The following is a 25,674-nucleotide window of genomic DNA, read 5'->3' as shown; positions in this document are numbered from 1 at the left end:
GCAGACGGACATACAGAAACTTCAAATAACATCTCAACACTGAGACTGAGTTGGCCTGGGCTACAGGTGGAAACATAAGAAAATAACTGATAGACATAGGTCCAAAACAAGGGGTCATAAATATAAGATGGTCACTAATAAATCCCTAATAAATCAAATATAGGGAAAACCTATTTAATACAAGTTTTAGAAATGAACTCCCTCTACCACATTGTTAAATGAGGTAAATAATATTGGTGGAATGAAGGGAATGCTAATGGGGCTAGCTGAAGAAGAGGAGGAGTTATTTTAACTTAAGCATCAACACCATCTTAGGCTAATTGTGCCAACTTGCTTGTTTTTGTAAATTTTATGTAGTCTTTGAACAGTGCAGTATTGAATTTGTTGGATGTGTTCAGTTTCTAAGGCTTTTTCGTAGCCACACCAAATTCTCAGTCTGAGCACTTTCCCCTTTGCAGCAATTACAATGTCGTCATTCAAACATTGTAGACAAGGACTTGAATGAAACATCAGTGTAGATATAAGAGGAAGATTTTCCTTAATTCTTCAATAAAAACAAAATACTATGCTCACTGGAAATCTTAAAGAAAATCAGAAACTGTTAGAAGCACTCAGCAGGTCATGCAGCATCTGTGGAGAGACAAAGAGATTTAGAACATAGAACATAGTACTGCAACTGTACAGGCCCTTCGGCCCACCATGTTGTGCCGAACGTTTACCCTAAATCTAAAGTCTAACTAACCTCCACCCCTACCTTATATCATCATCCATATGCCTATCTAATAGCCGCTTAAATATCCCTAATGAGGCCGACTCCACTACCCGCTCCGGCAATGCATTCCATGCCCCTACCATTCTCGGAGTAAAGTACCTACCTCTGACGCCTCCCCTATATCTACCTCCACTCACTTTAAAACTATGCCTCCTCATAGTAGCTATCTCCACCCCAGGAAAAAGTCTCTGGCTATCCACTCTATCTATACCTCTGATCATTTTGTACATCTCTATCAAGTCACCTCTCATCCTTCGTCATTCTAAAGAGAAAAGCCCTAGCTCTCTCAACCTTTCCTTGTAAGACCTTCCCTCCATTCCAGGCAACATCCTGGTAAATCTCCTCTGCACCTTTTCCAACGCTTCCATATCTTTCCTGTAATGAGGCGACCAGAACTGGACACAATACTCCAGATGTGGCCGAACCAGGGTTTTGTATAGCTGGAGCATAACTTCATGGCTCTTGAACTCAATCCCTCTATTAATGAAAGCTAACACACCATACGCCTTCTTAACAACTCTATCCACCTGGGTGGCAGCTCTCAGGGAACTGTGAACATGAACCCCAAGATCCCTCTGCTCCTCCGCACTGCCAAGAATCTTTCCGTTAACCCTATATTCTGCTTTCAAGTTTGTCCTTCCAAAATGAATCACCTCTCACTTTTCAGAGTTAAACTCCATCTGCCACTTCTCAGCCCAGCTCTGCATCCTATCAATGTCCCTTTGTAACCTAGAACAGCCCTCCGCACTGTCCACAACACGACCCACCTTCGTATCGTCCGTGAACTTAGTAATCTACCCTTCCACTCCTACATCCAAATCATTTACAAAATACCCTTCCACTCCTACATCCAAATCATTTACAAAATCACAAATAGAAGAGGACCCAGAACAGATCCTTGTGGTACACCACTCGTAACTGAGCACCATGTTGAATATTTTCTGTCCACTACCATCCTTTGTCTTCTAAGGGTCAGCCAATTCTGAATCCAATTGGTGGATTTAATGTTTAAATCAATAGAACAAGTCAGAAACGATTGACCAGAAGTTGCTAGAATGGGGCATTTGGAGCATTCCCACTTACAGGGGGTTCTGCTATAATGCGTGTTCCAGCAACGCAAATTGGTTATAACGCAATTGATGAATAGGGAAACACCTATTTCTAAAACACTAACTTTTGTTAGCTACAATTCCATCGAGTAGGTATCTTGCTGTCAGAAGCCTTTTGCTAATGATACCTACAGTGTACTTGTACACTGCAGTGATTCTGAGAGTCCCAGAGAAATTCTCCCTGTCAGCCTTCATTAAAATCAAAAAGTAAGAAGCCAGCAGATCGGTTATCAGGAAAAGTAAGGTGTAGGGGAGTGAAAAAACAGGATATGTAACGTACCTTGAAAGGAAATGCTGAAAGGCACAGGACCTCGATACAACAGGAGGCTCCAGCAGTCTATTTAACTAATTAGTCAGATCATGGTTGACTTATATTTCAACTTGATTTTCCCACCTTTGCTCCATATCCCTTGATACCCTTGTGGTGTGGTGATAAGATCACTGAAAGAGTCTGAGTTGCTATGGCAACATACACGTGTTATGTTGCAGGCTGGAACTATGGATAGTGGTAGTAGAGTCTCCAATGTTCTTTCAGTCACACGGCTGACCAGGAATCTTTCCCAATCTCAGTCTGCTACTGGCAGTGTTGGAAGAATTTGCCAATTGATACTCAATCTTTTTAGTCATGTTGAGAATGCACCTTCCCTGGATATTGAGTTCTGAGGCAGGACGTGCTAACAAGGCAACCTTTCACAATCTCAGGATGTTACAAAGAGCTTGACAGCCACTGAAGTATTTTTGAAGTGCAGTCATTGCAGAAAATACAGCAGCTAATTTGCACACAACACTCTCCCAAAGGCAACAATGTGATAATGACCAGACAATCTGCTATCGTGTTGCTGACTAAGGGGTAAGTATTTATCAGGACACCTGGACAACTGTCCTGCATTTTTTGGAAATAGTGAGGACAGTTGTGTCAATCTGAGAAGGAGCTGCGAAGCTGCTATCACAGTCCAAACAACCTGTCTGAACAGCTGCTGACGGTAGTGCTGTCCTTTGTGTTACGCTTTTTTGGTGGTATGGCCCAACCCCGTTTTTCCTATAGGTTCAGTTATTTATAAAGCACAACTTTCTGTAACACAATGTTGCGCTGGAACACAATTATCGTATTATAGCAGAACTCCCTGTAGTTAGATCTTTGCCAGCACCCCTTGGCTGAAAAAAATGATTTCTCGAGTCATTTGTTAAAAGTTTGAACTGGTAACTGCACTGCCAAGACAATGGGGCCTTGGTGAATGGTGAACCAACATCATAAGTTGTTAACAAATCACATTCAAGAATTGAGAAATAAACAAAGAAACGTATTAGAAACATGGTGAATTCATTGTCAAATCAGGTACACAAAAGATAAATAGAGGGAGAGAAAGATTAGATCACAGAAAAGAAACAAGGGAAAGTAAGAAACATCAACAACTCACCACTTGACTGAAATAGAGTTCATTCTTTATTGTTCATTTTCTGGGCAGAAGATGGACTTCCAGATGAGGAAACATGAAAGGTCATGATAACAGGACCTCATTTGTGATTCTAATGTGTTCTTGGAGTTTTGGATGGGTTTCAAGCCAGATTGAAGCATGTTAAATAAAATGTATTGGGTCACAGAATTTGGGATGAATGGAAGCATGACTACAAGGCAGCAGCACATTCCAGGCCTTTGGAGGAATACAGAAGATTTGACTTAAGGTGGTGCTTAGAGTTAATGGCAAATTTAAGAGTTAACTTCTGGAGGAAATGCTGGATATTGACAATCTGGAATGAGCTGGCAGACATTAACAATTGTATTGTTAAATGTACACTCAATGAATTATTATGAGTCGATTATCTGTGGTATATAATGAACAATTAACATGTAAATGCAACACCTTGATGAAACTCTCAGCAAGTTAAGGGTGAAATACAGAATAGTAACAAAAGAATGACAAATCATCCAGCATTTCATAAGGAACTCTTCCTCACAATAAATTGTTTCATATTAATCATAGTACATATGTTCACTTTCTACATTTACAGTAAATTACAGCATGTTCACACTGTTTTTCTACAAGTGCAGTGTGTGTCTTAGTATTTAGAGCATTTTTTTTTATTTACTTCATCCTTGTTTGACCATATTCTGTCGACTCTTATGTAATATACAAGCTATTTTCGGAGTATAATGTGATTATGTAACTAACTACCATTTGACAAATGGCACAAAAGTGTCCACATATTGCAAACACCAAGACATATATTTTGATTTTGGGGTTGAATGTTTTATAAGGTTCTCTTTTCTCAATTAAACAACAATTCAATTAATTATTATGGGCATATGAAATCACTATCAGTGTTCCACTTTGTGACTGAATTATTTGATTGGTTGATTGATTGGTTTTATTGTCACATGTACCAAAATACAGTGAAAAGCTTTGTTTACCAGTAGTACAGGCAGATCACAGCAAGCAAAGGATGTACAGATCAAAAAGACTTAGAAGAACATTATTAGTAATTTTTAGAGATTTAGAATTTAAGTTTAAAAGTATAGAACAATTATAAGAAATGTTCACGTTAAATCTGCTGTAGGAGCTTGCAAGGGGTCATCCAGTGATACTCACCTATACTATTAATCATACATAAGCTGGATTTAATATTGGCGACTTAGTGCAAAACATTCTGCAATGTTCTGTTCCTGTTTCCGTCCCATACATTGACTATCAATTACATTTCCTTCCAGAGCTCATTCCAGATCATAAATGTCAGCACCTCCTCAAAACATTAACTCAAACTCACCATTGTCCCCAAGCACCACCGTGATTAACTTTTACCAACTCTCCAAATTCTTGGAATATGTTGCTGTCGTCATTCTTCATCCCAATACATCTTACTTAAGACAGCTAAATTGAATAGGATTATTTACATCCTGGTAAATCTCCTCTGCACCCTCTTTAGCGCACTTACATGCCTCTTTTTATTTAGATTCCAGAACTGCACAGAATACTCTAGTTATGGCCTAACCAACTTTTTAATACAGGTCCAGCATAATCTCCCCGCTCCTAAACTCTATGCCTTAGCTAATGCAGGCAAGTATCCCATTTGCCTTCTTAACTACTTTATCTATCCATCATGCTATCTTAAGGGATCAGTGGACATGCACACCAAGATCCCTTTATTCCTTGGTGCTTCCCAGGATCCTACTGCTCATCTCATATTCCCTTGACTTGTTTGTTCTGCAGAAGTGCACTTGTGCAGATTGAATTCCATTTGCCACTGATCAGCCCATCTGACCAGCCTGTCTATATTCTCCTGTAATGTAAGGCTATCACCCTCACTATTTACTATCCCACCAATTTTCCTATCATCAGTGAATTTACTGATCAAGCTTTCTAAATTATGTCTAAATCATTTATATACAACATAAACAAGAGCCACAACATTGATCCCTACAGAACCCCCAGTGGACAAAGGCTTCTGGTCTCAAAAACACCCCTCAGCATCATTCTCTGCCTCCTGCCACTCAGCCAATTCTGGATGTAATTAGTCAAATTTCCTTGGATTCCATGGATTCTTAACTTTGCTATCAGTCTTCTGTGTGGGACTTTATCAAAAGCCTTGAAGTTCAAATAGACTTTTAAAAATATTCATTCATGAGGTATGGGCATCGCTGGCTAGATCAGCATTTATTGCCCATCCCTAATTGCCCAGGAGGCAGTTCAGAATTAATTATATTGCTGTGGATCTAGAGGCACACTATCGGTCAGACCAGATAAAGATGGCAGATTTCCTTCCCTAGGGACTTTAGTGAACCCAATGTTTTTTTTCTGTCAATTGGAAATGGTTTAATTATCATCATTACACCCTTAATTCCAGATTTTTATTGAATTCAAATTCAACGATTGGCCATGGCAGGATTCGAACCTAGTTCCTCAGAACATTACCTGGGTCTCTGGATTAATAGTCTCACAATAATAAACCAGACCATTCCCTAGACTATGTTGAAGGCATTGCCCCATCTACACACCCTGATCACCTCTTCAAAAAATTCAATCAAGTTAGTCAGGTACAGCCTTCCCTTAACAAAACCACAGTAATTGTTCTTGATTAATCCCTGCTTCTTCAAAGGCAGAATAATTCTGTTCCTCAGTTGCTTTCAATAGTTTTCCCACCACTGAGGTTAGACTGACTGGCCTGTGAGTTCCTGAATTATCTTTTGGCCTCTTCTTGAATACCACATTGGCGGTCCTCCCTATTCAACTTCCCATCACAAGAAATTCTCTCCATGACCAGTATCAACTGAGTCAGCAGTTTTCTAAACTGCTGCCAACGCCAGTCTCTCTTTCCTTGGATAAAGGGACCAAAATTGCTCACAGTATTTTAGGTGTAGCGTAACTAGTGCCTTGTAGTAGTTTTAGCTAGACTTGCCTGTTTTTGTACTCAATTCCCCTTGAAGATATTGCCCAGAGAATTTCAGAGATCTGCCAGAGACCAGGAACTTGCTCAGCTCCATGCAGAAGAAAATATTGCAATGTCAACATTCATCCACATGCACAGGGATTAACAGGAGCAGCAAACAGATGCAATGGCCCCCATTTCCCAAAAGCTGCAGCAGTGCAGCAATATATGTGTCTCGCGGCAGGTAAGTGGCTGTCATGGAAAACCAGGTCCAGCACCCGAGGGTCTGCTGGACAGGCACAGACACCTGCACTCAATTGTACCAGCGACAGTCCTCAGCCCCAAAATTAATGACAATTGGACAGGAAACCTGGCTCCCACTCCAGATGCACCTTCCTCACAAGGAAACAGGTAGTGCTAGGAGGCACTCAGCCAGAGGAGAATCCAAACACAGTCCCCTCATGGCATTCCAGAGTGGCTGGGCCTTACTCTCAAATCCTATTCACCACTCAACTGCTTTCTCACACTTGGATCAAGTTGTGGCTCGTGTTGTCACTCAATGCTAGTATCACTGCAGATAGGCTTCTCACGTCAGGCATTTTACCCTCTCGCACGCACCTTTTGCTCTAGAGATTTTACAGTAAACCTTACTTAAAGCACCTCTAACGCCGTTGAACTAAATTCCCAGTACACTTATTTGGCTCGTCTCCCTCAGGCAAAATCTCCCTTATACTGGCTGTGTTCCTTACTCATGTTTGATCACCTTTCACTCTTCCAAACTCCAGACAGCATAGACCAATTTATTGAGCTTTTGATCACAGGATCTTTTTCACTCCAGTCTTGTGGACCTGCACTGTGCTGCTTCCAAGGTGACGATACCCTCCATTAGATACAGTACATCAGGTGTTGTCTCACCAAAGGCCTATGAAATTTTGGCAAGATTTCCTTTCATTTTGTCCTCGTAATGAGAGCTAACATGTCAGTTTTCCTGATTGCTTGCTGAACCTTCATGCTAACCTTCTATGTCCTTTTAGAAATATACCCAAAATCTCTTCAAACATCCCCTAAGGAAGTAAAACTATTGTCCTGAACTTATTTGGTCAATATGGCAATACAGACTTACAACAATATAGTTGACTCTTAACTGCCCATCTGAAATGGCCTCAAAAGTCACTCAATTGTATTCAAGGTCACCAGCTTCATCGTCAGCTTCTCAAGGCAATTAAGCCTGGGTAATAAATACTTGCCCTTGCAGTGACACACGCATCTTCTGAATGAATGAATGAAAAAAAACACAGCTGGGAAGACCAAGGTCACATGTTAGATTCCAGAGATAAATAGAAGAAATTTCCATTAATTATGATGCATTGAGGGATTATTATGGTACGTATGACTTGCATTAACAGTGACGGAAAAGCATGACTAGAAAGCTTACTATGCAAGTAGTCCTTAAACCCCAATTTAATGGAAAAATTGATGCAGAAAAAGCTAGCTGCCAGCATGAAACTAGTTCAACATACACTGAGATGATTTGATGCAATTTTGTGGAAATAATTAGCATAAACAAAACACAGCTTTGACCTCATGCCAGCAGTTAATATTCTGCAGCATGCAGGAAATCCACCTCAGCATTTGTATTTACAGGAACTTAGAGTGACTTAGAAGTATATATGAGAATATTGTTTCAGCATTTACATTAAAAAAAATCTATTTTAAATATTTGTCAGTCCCTTTAACGGAGGTGGTGGTGGTAGATGGGTAGAGAGAGGAGGGGGAGTCGCAGGGGTGGCATATCATTTGAAACAGGGGAGGAATGTGAGAAGAACAAGCTTGAAATCAGTCTGCAAACAATGGTGTATTCCACATCTAGCCCTCTTGATGTGATGGCTGGCAGAATATTGAACATGCTGCTCCATGAGGTTAGTATGAGGGGTATTATTATTGTTGATGCTTCAGAGCACTTTTCTCATAGTTCACAAGACCAACTTACCTGGAAACATCTGTACCCTCAAAATTTTTAAAGGTATAGACAAATTAACTGAGAAGCCTTGGCAGCATCTGTGGAGAAGCGGAGTGAAAGCTTTGGGTCCATAATGACACCTGTTCAGGACTTTATTTCAGACTTCCAGTATGTGCAGTACTTTACTTTTATTTGACTGTCTATATGATTGATCAATGATTTGGTTGCTTATTTTTAGCTTTAGTCTGACCCCCATCCAATAAATCGGATTACTTGATAAAGAACCTCCAATCCTGTGAAAGAAAGAAATTGTTTCTTCTTGTTCCTGGTAAAACATTGACAAATTAGCACATGGACTAAAATTATAATTGACAGTTTAAAAAGCTTTCCATGGGGATGGGTATTGTTTAACAATACAAATGATCTAAGCTATAAGCAGCAAAATGAATTTTACGTATTGGCTTCTCCTGGCTCACTAATGGTGACCTTTCCAACTCACTCCATTTCATGAGGCACCTTTGCCCTTCACCACTTTCTACCCCCCACCCAAAATCCCAATATGTAAGGGCACACTGTATTTTTGTTGTTCTGTTTAAAGCCAATCCCACAGTATCTCATGTCCTGGCCTTGCTGCTTAACTCTTGGACTGTACTCCATTCTGTGGCCAGCAATTCCTGATTTATTCCAAGCTACGCAATGCAACTTCTGGGGACAATCGAGTCCCTGGCACAAAGCAGTACGTGGACTGGGCAGATTATGCATCTGCCCTGCCAGGAAGGTGAATATCAGGCCAAGAGGTGTGGCAAATTCCTGGATGGTTTTCCTGGGTCGGCAAACCAGCTATTGGGGAACAAACCTGAAACACTTCAATAGTTCTCCAGATCTAAGAGATGCATTCAACATTAATGAATTGCATATGAGTAATGTTTCCTTGTACAGCATTGAAAGAGTCACATGATAAGATGTTATTAGTATTGGCTGTGCTCACTTGTTAGACTGTAGTGAATCCGATAAATAGTAACAGTTTACATAAATTATAGGAAATTTGAGGACATCAACAATAAATTTAATTGGGCTAAAGAGCGAATTTAGCACTTTATACTCCCAGTGGGCAGTCTGAGCCCAGGAATGCAGTAGTGAAATTTAAGTTTTTCTGTATTGTATGGATGGGCAATGGGAGAACAATCTTTCTACTCTTTAGACTGACATTTTTACATTCTGCTGAGAGAGCAGTTGAAGGCCTCACATTAACACCTCATCCCAAAGATGACAATTCCAACAATGCAGTACTCCCTCAGGATTGCACTGTCAGTCTATATTATGCTCTCGTGTCTCTGAAACCACAACTCTCTCGCTCATGGGCAATAATGCTACCACTAAACCAAGGCCAGTGACCATTTTGCATAGATTGTGCATACATGGCCAAGATGCTAGCTTGCTCTCTGAGGAATACCAAATAGTAAAATTCTAATTGCTATTACAAACTACTGCTCTGAAATCTGCAGCTGTATTGGAGTCTTTCAAATGGTGAGTTTGCCTTTATCTAATTAATTTGCATGAGCAATTGAAATTCATTTTAAAAGTTTCATTTTAGTTCAACATTCTGAATGCATACAATCTGAAAATACTCCTCTAAAGATGTGTTCGAAATTAATTGCACTTGTGACCAGTTTGCAATAATAATTTTCTCTAAATGAATCCTTTGATGATGTTTACTTGGTATGGTTTCATTCCGAAACACATACTGATTAACCATAACTTGCACTATCTGCATTTTGATTGCTCACTCAACAGGATATATTTTCAAGAAGTTAAACACTAACACAAATTAAGTTTAAATTATTTTTAATCAAATTGTTTGGGTGCATTAAAATACACCTCCATGGCAGGTGGGAGTTAAATCTGGACCTTCTGCACCACAAGACCCCTACAAATTAACTTCAGTAATTATCAGAACGGAACTATGTGAACTACATAGAACATAGAACATAGAACATTGAACAGTACAGCACAGTAGAGGCCCTTCGGCCCACGATGTTGTGCCGAACTTTTACCCTAAACCTAAGGTCTATTTAACCTCCACCGCTACCTTATACTAATCATCCATATGCCTATCTAATAGCCGTTTAAATGCTCCTAATGAGGCCGACTCCACTACCCTCTCTGGCAATGCATTCCACGCCCCAACCACTCTCTGAGTGAAGAACCTACCTCTGACGTCTCCCCGATATCTACCTCCTTTCACTTTAAAACTATGTCCCCTCGTAAACACCACCTCCACCTTAGGAAAAAGTCTCTGGCTGTCTACTCTATCTATACCTCTGATCATTTTGTACACCTCTATCAAGTCACCTCTTATCCTTCATCGTTCTAAAGAGAAAAGCCCTAGCTCTCTCAACCTTTCCTCCATTCCAGGCAACATCCTGGTAAATCTCCTCTGCACCTTTTCTAACGCTTCCACATCTTTCCTGTAATGAGGTGACCAGAACTGGACACAATACTCCAGATGTGGCCGAACCAGGCTTTTGTATAGCTGGAGCATAACTTCACGGCTCATGAACTCAATCCCTCTATTAATGAAAGCTAACACACCATATGCCTTCTTAACAACTCTATCCACCTGGGTGGCAGCTCTCAGGAAACTGTGAACCTGAACCCCAAGATCCCTCTGCTCCTCCACACTGCCAAGAATCTTTCCGTTAACCCTGTATTCTGCTTTCAAGTTTGTCCTTCCAAAATGAATCACCTCTCACTTTTCAGGGTTAAACTCCATCTGCCACTTCTCAGCCCAGCTCTGCATTCTATCAATGTCCCTTTGTAACCTAGAACAGCCCTCAGCACTGTCCACAACGTGACCCACCTTCGTATCGTCCGCGAATTTGCTAATCCACCCTTCCACTCCTTCATCCAAATCATTTACAAAAACCACGAATAGAAGAGGACCCAGAACAGATCCTTGTGGTACACCACTCGTAACTGAGCACCATGTTGAATGTTTTCCGTATAAGACAACTAAGACAGCTAGATTCGATATTTGTTGATTAATAACCATAAACCAGTATAGTTGATGCAGTTTATTTACCTTGCTAAAGTGTCAATCTCAATAAGGGAAGTCTAACAGGGTCTATGAACAGTGATTACACTAATGATTCAGGTGTGGGAACTTAAAGAACTCCTTGCAACCAATTGTGCAAGTTTCCAGCCTACAGGTGAGTAAACTAGAATTTGGTCATACCGGTATGTGTTTTGATCTGGGGGATAGTCATCGTCCAGACCCTTACATGGCCCACATTACAGCCTTCAGGAATGAAAACTTGCTTTCATGGCATTAACTGCTAGAAGGGTTCTCATGAAAATCATAACTGGAACAAAACTCACTCAAAGCATATAGTCTGCTCAAAAATTCAAAATTCTAATTAAGCTAGATGACCAATGTACAAAATGATGCAATTTTAAAACAAAAAAACTGCTAGAAAGGAGAGGCCAGGATGGGGAGGAGATGCTCTATATGCACAAACCTTTGGAGATATCAGGACAAGTTGAGAAGACCTGTAAGATAACACAAGATTCTTGGCTTTACTGTAGAGTCCCTCGTTATAGTGACACAAATGCAATTCAACTCTTAGAAAACACTAGTTAGGCCCAGTTCGACTATTATTCAATTCTGGGCACTAAACCTTATGAAGGATCGCAAGACCTTGGAGATGAGGAAGAACACCAGGACTGAGGAACTTCAGTTATGTGGAGAAATTGGGGAATCTGAAGTGTTCTCCTCAAAGCAGATGTAGATACTGGAGGACCTTTAACAGTTGAGTTGAAAATTAGGAATGCTTTTGATAGTGTAATTAAGGAGAGACCATATCCACCGCCAGAAGATTTGGTTGCTAACTAGAGGACACTGATTTAATGTGGTTGGTAAGCTAACCAAAGGCAATAAGAAGCAACCTTTTTTTTTAATACATCAAGTTGTGGTGATTTAAAATAAGTGCCTGAAATGATGGTGGAAATAAATTCAATACTAACTATCAAAGGGGAAACTGGATAAATACTTAAAGACAATTAAAGGTGGCCTATGGGGAATGAGCATCCATACAGAATGACCTTCTCCTGTGCTGCATTATTTTATGATTCTGATGGGCATGAAGTGTACCAGAAGACTGCTCAAATTTGGACAGCTGTATTACAATTAGATGCAAATAATTTGAAGCACACTGCACAATACACGTGTAATCACTTGAGCCTTAGCAACGCTGGGAGTTAGGAATGTCACATGTGCCTGATGCACTGGGTTGCTTAGAGCTTCAGGGTTTAAGTTTTAAATTTTAAATTTTAAAGAGCAGCCTAGTTTGGTCCAAAAGGTCATGGAGCAAGGTAGTAGAATCAAAATTAAAGAACTAATAATTAAGAACTTGGGGTATAATGTGACTCCAAGACTGCCCAAGTTATTCAAAGTAGTTTGACCTCAAAATTGGTTAAGATCAGAGCATGGACACAATGCATAGATTTCTCATCCTATCCAAAATCTGACACTTTTGTGTCAATATAGCAAATAAGCCTGTGGTTTCATCCTCTTCCCCAGTAAGAGTCACCTTTATGTCACATGCTAAAGCACAACCACATTCCATCATGTAATGCAACACAAAACTGCTCAGTTCATTGTGTAAGTTATGTCTTTTTCTGCAATCTAACCTGATCATTTCCCACATTTTTTTCTATCCAAATCGTACATTTTCTTCATCTGGAATTCATTAGATTTCCTTTTTGAGCAAGTCAGTATTCATTGCACTAGGTGGCAGCCTCTCCATAAATTAATGGAGGCAATCCTTTATGCTAAACTTCGTTTGGTTGGTTTCCCTACCCTTTTTATTCATGATATTAGGGGATCATAATATGAAGGGCTTAACAAATGTTCGGGTTATAGCTTTTGCAACTACTAATTGTTATTCATGGCATTCTTAGTGTCTCTTAGCCTTCATTCTTAGTAATGAGAAGACTCTTCTCTCCTGGCAGTTTCACATTTATTCCACACGGCAATTGAATGTCTTATGGACAACCATAAAACCATAAAAAATAGGAACAGCAGTAGGCCATTCAGCCTGAACCTCCTCTGCTATTCAAATGGGATCATAGCTAATCCAACATTCCTCTTGTAAACTTTCCTACCCTTTTCCTGTAACCCTTGATTCCCCTACGAATCAAGTATCTATCTCAGCCTTAAATATACACAAGCACTTTACCTGCAGAGCTGTCTGTGGCAAGAAGTTCCAAAGATTGTCAACCCTCAGAAGAAATTCCTTCTTATTTCAGTCTTATGATCCTAGAGTCTCCCATGAGTGGAAACATCCTCTCAGCATTTACCCTGTCAAGCCCCTTAAAAATCCTACATGTTTCAATGAGATCACCTCTCATTCTTCTAAATTCTAGTGAGTAGATTCGCAATCTGTTTAGCCTTAGTTCATAAGATAATCTCTTCATACCAGAGATCATCCTTGTGAACCTTCTCTGAACTGCCTCTAATTAAATGATATCTTCCTTAAATAAGAGGACCAAAACTGTTCACAGTACTCCAGCTGTCTCACCAACACCTGGTACAGTTGCATTAAGACTTCCTGATTCTTAGACTCCATGTTACTGTATAATTGTGTGAAATCTATGAGGAACCAGCATCATTGCTTCAAGATTCCCATGGTTCCTCTCATAGAAACAGATCCTCAGTGAGTCTTGGCCCAGCAAGCAGATGTGGTGATTACAAAGGCAGCCACAAGGTAATGTTTAGACTTGGTCTTCATGGACCCAACCTTGAAGCTGTTCTACATCAGCAAAAATAGGTCTTTTCAAAAATGAACGAATGAATTTCAGGGAGCTTTTGTGATCCAGTGGTAGCGTCCCTACCCCAGGACCGAGATGCCTGGGTTCAAGTCCCACCTGCTCCAGAGGTGTGTAACTACATCTCTCAACAGGTTGATTAGGAAAAATAGAATAATAAAGAAATGCAACCACCTCTACAATAAGTTCCTAAATGGGCCCCTTTGAAGAAACAATACTGCTTAAAAACAAAGAAACCAGTCAACAACTACTTCTAGATTTTTGGCTGTTTTCCTCTGGAATATTCTTAAGGGTCAACTGCAGGCTGATATCAATGCTTTCACACTGGAAGTCTACTTTATCAGATTCAAAATTCATCCATCGAATAAAAATGAGGTCAGGTCCTAGCTTTTTCCCAATGGTGCAGTTAGTGTTGATTTTGAGGGAAAAAACTGATCTTCTCCAACAGAAACTTAGATTTTTCTGCCAGTTAACACTTCAGAATCTTAGTGCGAGTCACAAACAAAACTAAGTAATCTTCATATTCTACACAAAATCTTTGCTGCACTGAAAACTGAATGTAAAAATAGTCAATAGGAATATTAACACCAGTATCGTGAAATATGAAAATTCAATTTATTCACTTGTATTAGCTTTACCAGCTTTAAAACAAAATCAGTGAAAATACAATGTAGGGAAATATAAAGCCATTGGAACTTCCTTGAGAATAATAACATTGCTGAGACACGAGTGTTAAAGAAATAATATCACTGCCCATTAGAAGACAGAGTGAATGAGTTGCATGTCCAGTTTCCAAACAGTAATTTCTATGCACTTCTGGTGTAATGGATAAAGTATAACATTTAAGAACTATCAGAAGCATAAGAATAGAAAGATTTGCCAAGAACAGAATAAATGGCTACGACTCTGGTTTTGAAGTCAGGATTAATAACAGGTTGCAGTTGACCATAGCCTAAAGCTTTGCCTTCTCACCCACAATGTCAAGCTCCCAAGGCTGCATTAGAGTTTTACCAGGTCACAACAAGACCCAGAAGATTCCAACTGTCAAGACAAACGGTCAAAAAATTGAGGTAGCAATGTTCAAACCTTTGCAAATGTTCCAAGAACTTAAAGGATCATAGATAAACATATTGGAAATTAATGAATCAAAGATTCTTAATGGAATGCATCCAACGATCACAGGATGGCAGAGGGTGGTGAATCTGTGGAACACATTGTCACCGCAGGCTGTGGAGGCCAAGTCATTGAGTGTCTTTAAGACAGAGATAGATAGGTTCTTGACTGGTAAGGTTATGGGGAGAAGGAGGCAGAAGAATGGGGTTAAGAAATAAATCAGCCACAATCGAATGGAGGAGCAGACTCAATGGGCCAAATGGCCTAATCCTGCTCCTATGTCTTATAATCTTCAAGGAGGATTATGTCAGTTGTAACTCTTTTCAGTTTAGATCACAAAGCCATGCATTCAAACTCCACTCAAGTATTCACAGCATAATTTCAGTGGGCACTTCAATGCAGGACTGAGGGAGTGAGCCATTATTTGATAAGATGTTACATTGGAGTTACCATCTGACCTCTCAAATGGATATGTAAAGTTCCATGGCATTATTTTGAAGAACAGCAGGGGACTTCTCCCAGTGTTCTGGCTAATGCTTATCCTTCAATTAGCATTAACAAAACAGATTATCTGGTCATTTTTGAAATCTGATTGGAAAAGGGCCACCAAAATTTCCCACATTGCTACAATAACTGCAGGTCAAAAGTACTTCATCATCTGTAAAACACTTTCAAACAACCTAACCATGAAAGGTACTATAAAAATGCAAGTATTTATTCTTTGAGAATTAATACGCATTTGCCTTAGTTCCTTGGAAATGGATTAAGAGCATCAAAATATTGGAACATTGAAATTTAGATAATAACCGTTATTCCTATCCTCAAAGAGGGAGACACTGATATTTGTGATCATATTATAAATGAGGTGCAGCTGATTACTCAGGGGGATCGAGAGAAATCAGTTGCTAATGAGAAACAAGCCTTTGCATAAGGCCTTAGATTTTGGTGGTAATTTCCCTACCTTTGGGCCTGAAAGTCCAGTTTCAAGGCTAACCTCAGGATGTGACAGCCAGAGGTATATCATAACACATCTAAACAGTTTGATTAAATAGGCGAAAGAAAGAAGCCAAACCAAAATGTAGCTTTTGTTTTCATGCTGCAAGCAAGTAGGTGGACAAAGGCAATTCAGGTGAAATTGCGTACTGCAAGTGTCAGAAAACTGTTCAGAAAGGTTCTCAAAAAAACAATTATAGAATCAATAGTGAAGTGTCAATTTGGCAGAAAATGGCTTGCTAATGGAAAGCAGAAAGTAATAATGACTGCGAGCAGCTCCAGCTGGATAAGTGACTGGAGGCATCCTTCGGGAATTAACCCTGGGTCTTCTGCTCTTCATATTTATTAACACCAATGAAGGAGGAGTGTCTGAATTTATTGATGATTCCTACTTTGATGGGAATAAAATAAGCCATAGGAAAGGATAATAAGCATATTTCGGGACAGTTCATTCTAAGACAGTGAAGGAAGGACTGCCACTTTTAAAAACAAAAATCGAACAAAATTGGCATGCTGTGGGTGGTATGGAATGCAAAATAACTATGGATCATACTTGAAACTGAGGTTTCAGAAAAATATAAGGAGATTTGTACTTTCGCAGTGGAACCACTATGTTCCCTGAAACCCAGAAGAATCTAAACAAAAAATATTAATTGAAAATCAAGATAGGAGCATTATAAATGACTAAATACAGAAATGAGTCATTTTGGAATGGGCCTGCTTAAGAACGGAATGCGAATTTTGAGATTGCGCAAACCAGATATATACTACAAAAAAGCAGAGAAATGTCAAAAACACACTATAATTACTATAGACAGTAAACATTAAAAAAGACAGTAAAAATAAGCATAAAGAAAAGGCAAAAATGTTTTAAAAGATAGCAAATAAGGAAGAATGATTAATAATGCAAAAGAGGAACTTGAAAAGACAGGTTTAACAAAGTAGTACATAGGAGTGTTCTTAGTAGGCATCATACTTAATAAGGGGCCCCTTGTGAAGGAGACAATGCTGCTATTACAGGTGAGCTAACAAAAGCCTATGACAAAAGCTTTCAACACAATTGTTTTTATTATACTTATTGTATTAAAAGCTTTCTGAGACAAATAACTGCAGCAGTCTTGAATGTATCTAAATTCACAGAGAAAAGCATGCTAAGCAAGTAACAAGGAATTGAAGTTTTTTTTAATTTTTTTAAACGTTAAACACAAATTTCATCTGTCAGTTTGTTTCCAAATTTTCTGATTGCTCAGGGGATAATCCTGAAGATGATTCACCCAGGCACTCTACTACTTAACCATTAATATATTATCAGTCACGTGATTACCAGAGACCAAATAGTAGGTTCAACTTACTTTGCAGACAACCCGTTTCCTTCCTCCGGGCATAGTTCCAAAGTGCGCATTCCCTTCTTACGCAGGCCGATGCCAAAATAACTCATTTCCGTATTTAGTAATTTATAATGCTCCTATCTTGATTTTCATTTAATTTTTTTTGTTTAGATTCTTCTAGGTTTCAGGAAACATAGTCGGTGATTCCACTGCGAAAACACAAATCTCATTTTTTCTGAAACCTCAGTTTCAAGTATGTTTGATGGTAATTTCAGTTCCAATAATATCATAGTGTCCAGTTTGTACGGATAAATATGGAGAATAAGATTTAACTCAGATAGGTGGATTGGATATCCTCCCCAGCTCCCCCGCACTCCCAACCCCCCACCCCAACAGTGGTCACCAGCTTCAAACTTCACCATGACCCTGTATTTTTCATTTGTAAAAGTATTTTGTTTTTAAGTATATTTAGAGCCTATACAAAACAGATTTTTATAAGTTACACTATGCAATTCAGTTAAGTCTGAAGTAGTATTGGTAGTTACTATAAATTTCCTTTTGTAACATTCATTTCTCCATTTCAGAGTAAACTGAAATATGCTAAGCTACTTACCATTTTGAATGTAGGCTAGTCTTCACTTAAGATAAACACCTGCACATTAAATGGAAGAAACACTGAAGACATGCTGATCAATGAAGTTTAAATGCAAATGCTCGTTGCAAGTGTACTATATTCCATTGTACATTATTTTTACACAGGCATTAACTTGTTTTCTCATACAAAACCAACTAGTCATAACATCCACTTTAAGAGTTTGACAAATTGATTTTAGTCATATGATCTAACCAGTTTTCATGATATGTAAGACCAGCTTGCTTTGAATCACACACAAAGATGCATTTTTCTGTCGTTTTCAAAACTATTTATTCCTGGATACCAAAGCAAAATACTAAGAGTGCTGGAAAAATGAAAAAAGAAACAAAAAAAAGCTGGAAATGCTCAGCAGGTCAGGCAGCATCTGAGGAGAGAGAAACAGATTAATGTTTTAGGTTGAGATGATCAGTAATTAGAATTGGTGTTTAAGTGTATCAGATCATATTATTATAGTGCTGGGACACAAAGAAATTGAGAATTAGGAATGCTTTCTTTTCTGATTTTATTGTCCTGCTTAGACCTTTTAACAATGCGCCAGCAAATTCAAGAGAGAGCTATTTAGTGTCTGGAGAAAGAAGCAATGAAATAAATAGTAAATTGAGAACAGCATTGTGTTTTTTGACAGATAGAAAAGCAATGGCCTTATAGCTTTTGAACCCTCAAGGCCTTCCTAGCAAAAATAAACCAATTAATTACTACAGAACTAATATGTCAAACCTCACAGAGTAACACGTATTGTCCTGATGCCACACCCGAGATTGCCTTTAGGATTTGCTTCTGCTTTTAAGGTCTGAAATACAGAAACATTAATTTATGCTGACTGACCCTGTTGATGAAAGAAGTCCATTGTCAATTCTGGTTCAGGAGTTCCTCTGGGCTACTGCCATTGACAGACAAGCTCGGTACTCTTCAACAGGACTTCTAAGTGTAATGTTTGCAGTGTGCATTATACTAAGTAACCACCTGACTCAAAAGGACTAAGAGAACATCCATGTGTGAGGAGGCTTGAAACAAACATTACTGTGTGCTGATAGCATTTTAATATGCAGATAGAAAGCCCTGTTAATAAAACCTCACTGGGCTGTTAACTTTAAAGGAAGGAATGGAATCTATTTTGCTGCCACACTAATGCTAAGGCACCAGATGTACAGAACATCCAAATCAAAGTCCTACAAGTTATTTTAAGATAGATATGCTAATACTTTTTGATAACACAGATTTACTTTAGAGGTATTCTTGAGGCTATGGAATACAGGTTCTTTTTGATGTTATATATACCTTGTGCTCCAGACCACAATTGCTCTAGCTACAAGGGGAATCTGAGCATTCTTGCAAAATGTACCAGAATCCTACAGAGAGTAGAGACTCTTAGGGTAATTTTTTGGCTTATCACAGCATGTAAATGATACTCTGGAGGTATATGAAATAATCATAAATGAACAAGATAGATTTACCTGTCATGAAAAACTTGTAAGACAAGTTAAGAGGTGATGGCCTACTCTGGACAGTTAATCCAGAGACCCAGATAATGTTCTGGGGACCTGGGTTTGAATCCTGCCATGGCAGATGGTGGAATTTGAATTCAATAATATCTGGAATTAAGAATCTAATGATGACCATGAATCCATTGTCGATCGTTGGAAAAACCCATCTGGTTCACTAATGCCCTTTAGGGAAGGAAACTGCCATCTTTACCTGGTCTAGCCTACATGTGACTCTAGACCCACAGCAATGTGATTGACTCTTAGCTGCCCTCTGGGCAATTAGGGATGGACAATAAATGACGCCCTCATCCCATGAATGATGATTTTAAAAAAAAGAGAATGAAAGAACTGCAGATGCTGGAGTCAGAGATAACACAGTGTGGATCTGGAGGATCACAGCAGGCCAGGCAGCATCAGAGGAGCAGGGAAATCTGATGTTTCAGGTTGGGATCCTTCTTCAGAAGAACTCATAACCAAAGAAGAATGCCAGTTGCAGGACTAAGAGAATGCTGCATTAATGGAGATGCTGTCCTTTACCAATTCTATCATTCAAATTGATGTCAAAAAGGATCTTTGACGACAAACACCAAAAACTTAGTCTTTTAGTTCATGCTTTTATGTGGGATCTTGGGAATCTGTACACCAGCTGATACATTTGTCTACAGAACAAATGTTTGCTGAATTTCAAGAAACTCCACATGAAGCTCTTTTGAAAGCTAGAGAAACATAAGCGGGGGGTGCATATTATAGAGATTCATGATTTCACACCATATGCAAGCTTAGTGGCTTTACTGTTTACTTCATTTTCATATGAATGGAAAGAAGCGAGTTAGCTCCTCGAGGCTGATCTGTGGCTTAACTCCATATGACCCCTTTCACTTAATACATTTCTACTGAACAACAAAATCTTGCAAATTCAGATTTATTAATCTAACGTCAATTGCAGTTTTTTTTTTGAGAGTTCCAAATCAACGCGTAGATGTGATTCTTAACTTCACTCCAGAAAGGTCTGCTCTGATTTTTGACCAAACCTGCTGGTTCTCATCTCAAGATCTCACTTGGATTCTCTCCCAACAAGTCTTATTTCATGCTTCATCTTCCCTGTTATACTGCAACCAGCCTCTTTGGATTTCATACATCATCTATACTACTTACTGTTAAGTTTTGAAACCTAAGCTTTTATCTCTCCAATGTGTACATAACAATTGCCTTCCTTTAAAGAGCTATCCAAAGTTGTCTCAACCCGTTTTTCAGTGCTTGCCCCATGGCAGTTTTCTCCTCGTTTGACCTGTTCTTGCATTTTCAACTTCCTCAGTGTTCATTCAACAAGCTTGAACCCATTTCCTGTTTGATGAACTTGGACAGCAGGCCAGAATTGTTGGCTCTAACCAGTTTACTTCTTGAAGACAGTCTTCTAAATAACTAATTTTAAAGATTGGAAGCCCATGAAATCATTTTTCAGAATTCTGGTTTCAAACTTTGGGATCTGTTTCTGTACTGTTTGCATCTATTTTCTGACATAGAACTGTAAGCCATATAGGGAACAAATCAGGGAACTGTGTGACTTCGCAATGGACTCCTGACACTCAACCTCAAGAGTTTGAAAATATAACTCAGCATCATATTTGCCTCATTACCATCTCAGATTGGTGAATGCCAACCAAATTACCACCCTTTATTTGTTTCAAATTCCCCCTTATCCAGTTCTATCCTACCAAAGACACCTATTCTTACTTCAAACATAGTTAAGTGGTTAGAATTTGACTGCATTTTTAATTGACAGCTGAGATATAGGCTCAGATATTAGTCTCATACCATTTACTTTCCCCCACCATATTTCAATTGAGAATTTAGCTAGCATGCATTTCAGCAATGTATTAAGAACAGAAAATGTTCCATCACGTACTCCACACTCATTGTCAAGTACAACAGCAATCATTGGATAATTTTCTATCGAGTAGGTTCATCATAGAATCCCTACAGTATGGAAACAGGCCATTCAGCCCAACAAGTCCACACCGACTCTGCAAAGAATCACACCCTGACTCACTCCTGTACCTTATCCCTGTAATCCTGCATTTCCCCACAGCTAATCCACCTAATTTACACATCCCTGGACAGTATGGACAATTTAGCATGGCTAATCCACCTAACCTGCACATCTTTGAACTGTGGGAGGAAACTGGAGCAGACACGGGGAGAATGTGCAAATTCCACAAAAACAGACGCCTGAGGCTGGAATCCAACCTGGGTCCATGGCGTTGTGAGGCAGCAGTGCTAACCACTGAGCCACTGTGTCGTATTCTTGTTTGGTCAGACATATTGAGTGAAAAATCAAGGATGAATCTAGTGTCAAAAAACTTTTGAAAGCATTTTTAAACCACTAATAAAAGGCTACTGCTGTGAAAAGTGAAGCCCAATTATCTCTCTTTAGATTGAAGGAACAAAGTAAATGGTTTGCAGTCATGCAACTCCTTCTGCCTATCTCAGAATACTGTTGGGGGGGATATTATTTAAGTTGAAGAGATTGTAACGGAAAACAGGGCAAGTAAGAACAATAAAATTTAGTGCACGTTGTTGTTAAATAGAGGTTACCAAATATATCCCAAGATAGTACAAAATCTGAGATGACAGGAAGGAACTGTACATTGATGATTGGTTAATAAGGATAGTCTATGGCTACAACAACTTATTTTAAAAATGTATATCAGAAGAAAGCTGGAAGAAATCTAAGATCTTCTACATTTATGGTTATAGAGGAGCTGGAGTTAAATGTGGCAGTTCAGTTAAGGGCAGGACTTATACAATTAATGATTCGGCTTTGGGTAGTGTTGAAGAATAGAGGGACCTAGAGGTGCAGGTACATAGTTCTTTGAAGTTTGCATCATGTATAGACAGGGTGTTAAAAACGAGTTTAGCACACTTGCGTTCATTGCTCAGTCCTTTGAATTAGGGGTTGAGATATCAAGTTGAGCTTGTACAAGACATTAGTGAGACTTCTTTTGGAGTACTGTGTCCAGGTCTGGTCGCCCTGTTATAGAAAGGATAATATTAAGCTATAAAGAGAATTCAGAAGAGATTGACCAGGATGTTGCTGGGTATGGAAGGTTTGTTATAAAGAAAGGCTGGGACTTTTTTCACTGGAGTGTAGGAGGTTGAGAGATGACCTTATAGAGGTTTATAAGATCACAAGGGATATAGATAAGGTTAATGTTAGGTGTCTTTTGTCTAGGGTGAGTGATTTCAAGATTAGAGGGCATAGTTTTAAGGTGAGAGCAGAGAGATTTATAAAAGACATGAGGGGAAATTTTTTTTTTGAAACACAGATGGTGGTTCGCATGTGGAATGAACTTCCTGAGGAAGTGGTGGATGCACGCACAGTTGGAACGTTTAAAATACACTTGAATAAGCACGTGAATAAGAAATGTTTGGAAGGATATGGGCCAAGCACAGGCAGGTGGGACTATTTAGTTGGGATTATCTTCGGCATGGACTGGTTGGACCAAAAGGTCTGTTTCTGTGCTGTACAACTCTATAATAGTTGATAGAACAAGAACAAAGAAAATTACAGCACAGGAACAGGCCCTTCGGCCTTCCAAGCCTGCACCGACATGCTGCCCATCACAAATAAAACCCCCTACCTTTACTGGGACCGTATCCTTCTATTCAAAACGCCCTTTAAAAGTCACTATCTTATCTGCTTCCACTACATCCCCCGGCAGTGAGTTCCAGGCACTCACCACCCTCTGTGTAAAAAAAAACTTGCCTTGTACATCACCTTTAAACCTTGCCCCTTGCACCTTAAACCTACACCCCCGTAGTAACTGACTCTTCCACCCTGAGAGAAAGCTTTTGGCTGTCCACTCTGTCCATGCCCTTCTTAATCTTGTAGACCACTATCAGGTCATCCCGCAACCTCCATTGTTCCAGTGAGAACAACCCAAGTTTCTCCAACCTCTCCTCATAGCTAATGCCCTCCATACCAGGCAACATCATTCAGTGATTGAGTAGCTTAATCATTTCTGAGGCACTTATATCTAATATGCCTATTTGATTAACTTCAGTGAAGCATTTATGCTAGAATAGCTAAATTTTTGATGGCCTTCTTAATTTCAATTCTTGTGGCTTGCAATGCCTATAAAACTCCAGTCGTATGAGGCTGAATTCCCAATGGCCATAAATACTAAACTGGAATTCCCAATGACCATAAGTATTAAACTGTAATGCACAAATGTTGCCATGCTGTCCTAAAATTAGCCACTGCATTAAAATCATATTAAACAGGTGAGTTATTAATTCAAATATCTGTGAACCTGGTTATACCATAAAATTTAATTTATATTACATTTTGACATCTAGTTATGCATTCTCTAGTCAATAAAATAAACATTAACAAAAATCAAATTTGCCAATGATTCAAATAAACTGTTCTGTTGAAGCATCATTCAGTCCAAATCATCACTGTATTGCTATAATCTGTACTTCAGTTCCATGACAGCTTCACAGAAGCTTTGGCAAATCAGTCAATGCTCTTTGCATGAAGGAAAACAATTGTGTTAAAAATCCAACATTGTTTGCATATTGCCTTTCATTGTTCTTTGCTACAAGATTCAAAGAACAAATTAATGTACATGTCTACTTGTTCTTCAATATTTGTCCTCTCCATTTTACATACTTGAGAAAATATGGTGACCACCTCCAATTACAAAATACAATACACATTAAATTAAATGTTTTTAATCTCTGAAGAGATTTAAAAATAGGTCTGGACTATTGCATTAGGGTTTCCTATTTTACCATGAAATATTTGTAAAGAATGGCTCCACAAGCAGTAAATCAAGTATGAGTGACCAGTTTTTAATTGTAAAGTAGGTGCAACATTATTAAAAATGTTACAACACTGCACGACCTGTAATGCTCACAATATTTACAATTAGTGTTCTTTACATGAAACCATAAAACCCTAAAGAGAATTTGCATGGACTGGAACAAACTACTCCTATCACCCACATAAATGCCATCAACCAATTAAAATCAAGTGCACAAAATACTTTACATGTTCTACTAATGTAAAGTATACATGTGAGAAAATACAAAACAATTAGATAAATGTCAAAACAAAGAGCAAAGTTGGTCATTACAAGACAGTTTAGGAGTAAAGCAAAGAAAGGCAAAATTAAATATAAAAGCACGCACCTTTGATGAATAAAACATTTTTTGACATAAAATAGCAGAAAAGCTGATTGATAAGAAAACACAGACACCAATACCATCAAAACAGAACACATCAACTTAGAATGGGGGAAAAAAGTGAAGGGAAAAAGAAAAATCATCATTTTACATGGAGTTTGCATGTGGGACCGTAGAGACCTCCATGCCATTGCACAAAAGACAGAGTTCAAACAGAAAGAAGTGAACATTGGCGGTGTGAAGTGTCTGCCATAATTAAGTTATCACATAACCATGCCTCATCTGCTGTTAAATACAAAAACAGCATCTTGCATATAAAAGCTTTAAGCGGCATTTTTATTTATCCTCTTTACACTGGTAGTCTCTTGTATGTGTAAATAGAAACCAAAGAATTTTGTACACTATTTTGTACAAGATAAACTGTGCATTAAGTATGCTTGTACATGACAACTTTATACAGTATTTACAATTTGATATTATCATGAAATTTTGCATATCTATATACACAATGAAAATTCAGAAACATTTGGACTGTTCAGTTTTTGATATTCTTGATCTTTTAGTACTGTAGAAAATGTCACTTCATAGGCAAGCAGTAGATAAACTGTAACCATGATCTCACAAGGTTTCTGATGAGCTATCCAGCATATAATTTTTGCTCATTATTGAAGAAACACTGTACCACAGTTCCATAGCACCTTGTAGCATAAGACTCTATATACACACAGTTCAACCCTATAACTATATCAGTGATGAAGACATTGAACGTTATCTAGAGATTTTTCGTCTCTTGGCTTTTGGTGACTTGACTTGTCTGTCCTTCTGAGTTGTCTGGTGAATCTGCAAAATGTAAATTGTAGTACAAATTAGACCATTGAAATG

The 25,674-nt window shown here is 38.8% G+C and overlaps 1 protein-coding gene across 5 annotated transcripts in view; it reads right to left on the bottom strand.

Moving 5' to 3' along the window:
* Positions 1-24,438: 24,438 nt before the first annotated feature.
* mbd6 (methyl-CpG binding domain protein 6) overlaps positions 24,439-25,674 on the bottom strand; it is a 192,972-nt gene continuing 191,736 nt past the window's right edge. For 4 of the 5 annotated variants that reach the window (XM_048599562.1, XM_048599564.1, XM_048599565.1 and 1 more), the window contains one exon: positions 24,439-25,632. In XM_048599562.1, coding sequence (XP_048455519.1) covers positions 25,561-25,632 — 72 coding nt within the window. In that variant the 3' untranslated portion in view covers positions 24,439-25,560. The remainder of the gene's footprint in view (positions 25,633-25,674) is intronic. The other variant, XR_007262541.1, reaches the window with a different exon arrangement.

The sequence above is a fragment of the Rhincodon typus genome, chromosome 7 (genome assembly GCF_021869965.1).
Source record: "Rhincodon typus isolate 14 chromosome 7, sRhiTyp1.1, whole genome shotgun sequence".
Classification (NCBI taxonomy): Eukaryota; Metazoa; Chordata; class Chondrichthyes; order Orectolobiformes; family Rhincodontidae; genus Rhincodon; species Rhincodon typus.
The sequence above is the reverse complement of the archived record's forward strand: the minus strand, read 5'-3'. Positions and strand labels throughout refer to the sequence as shown.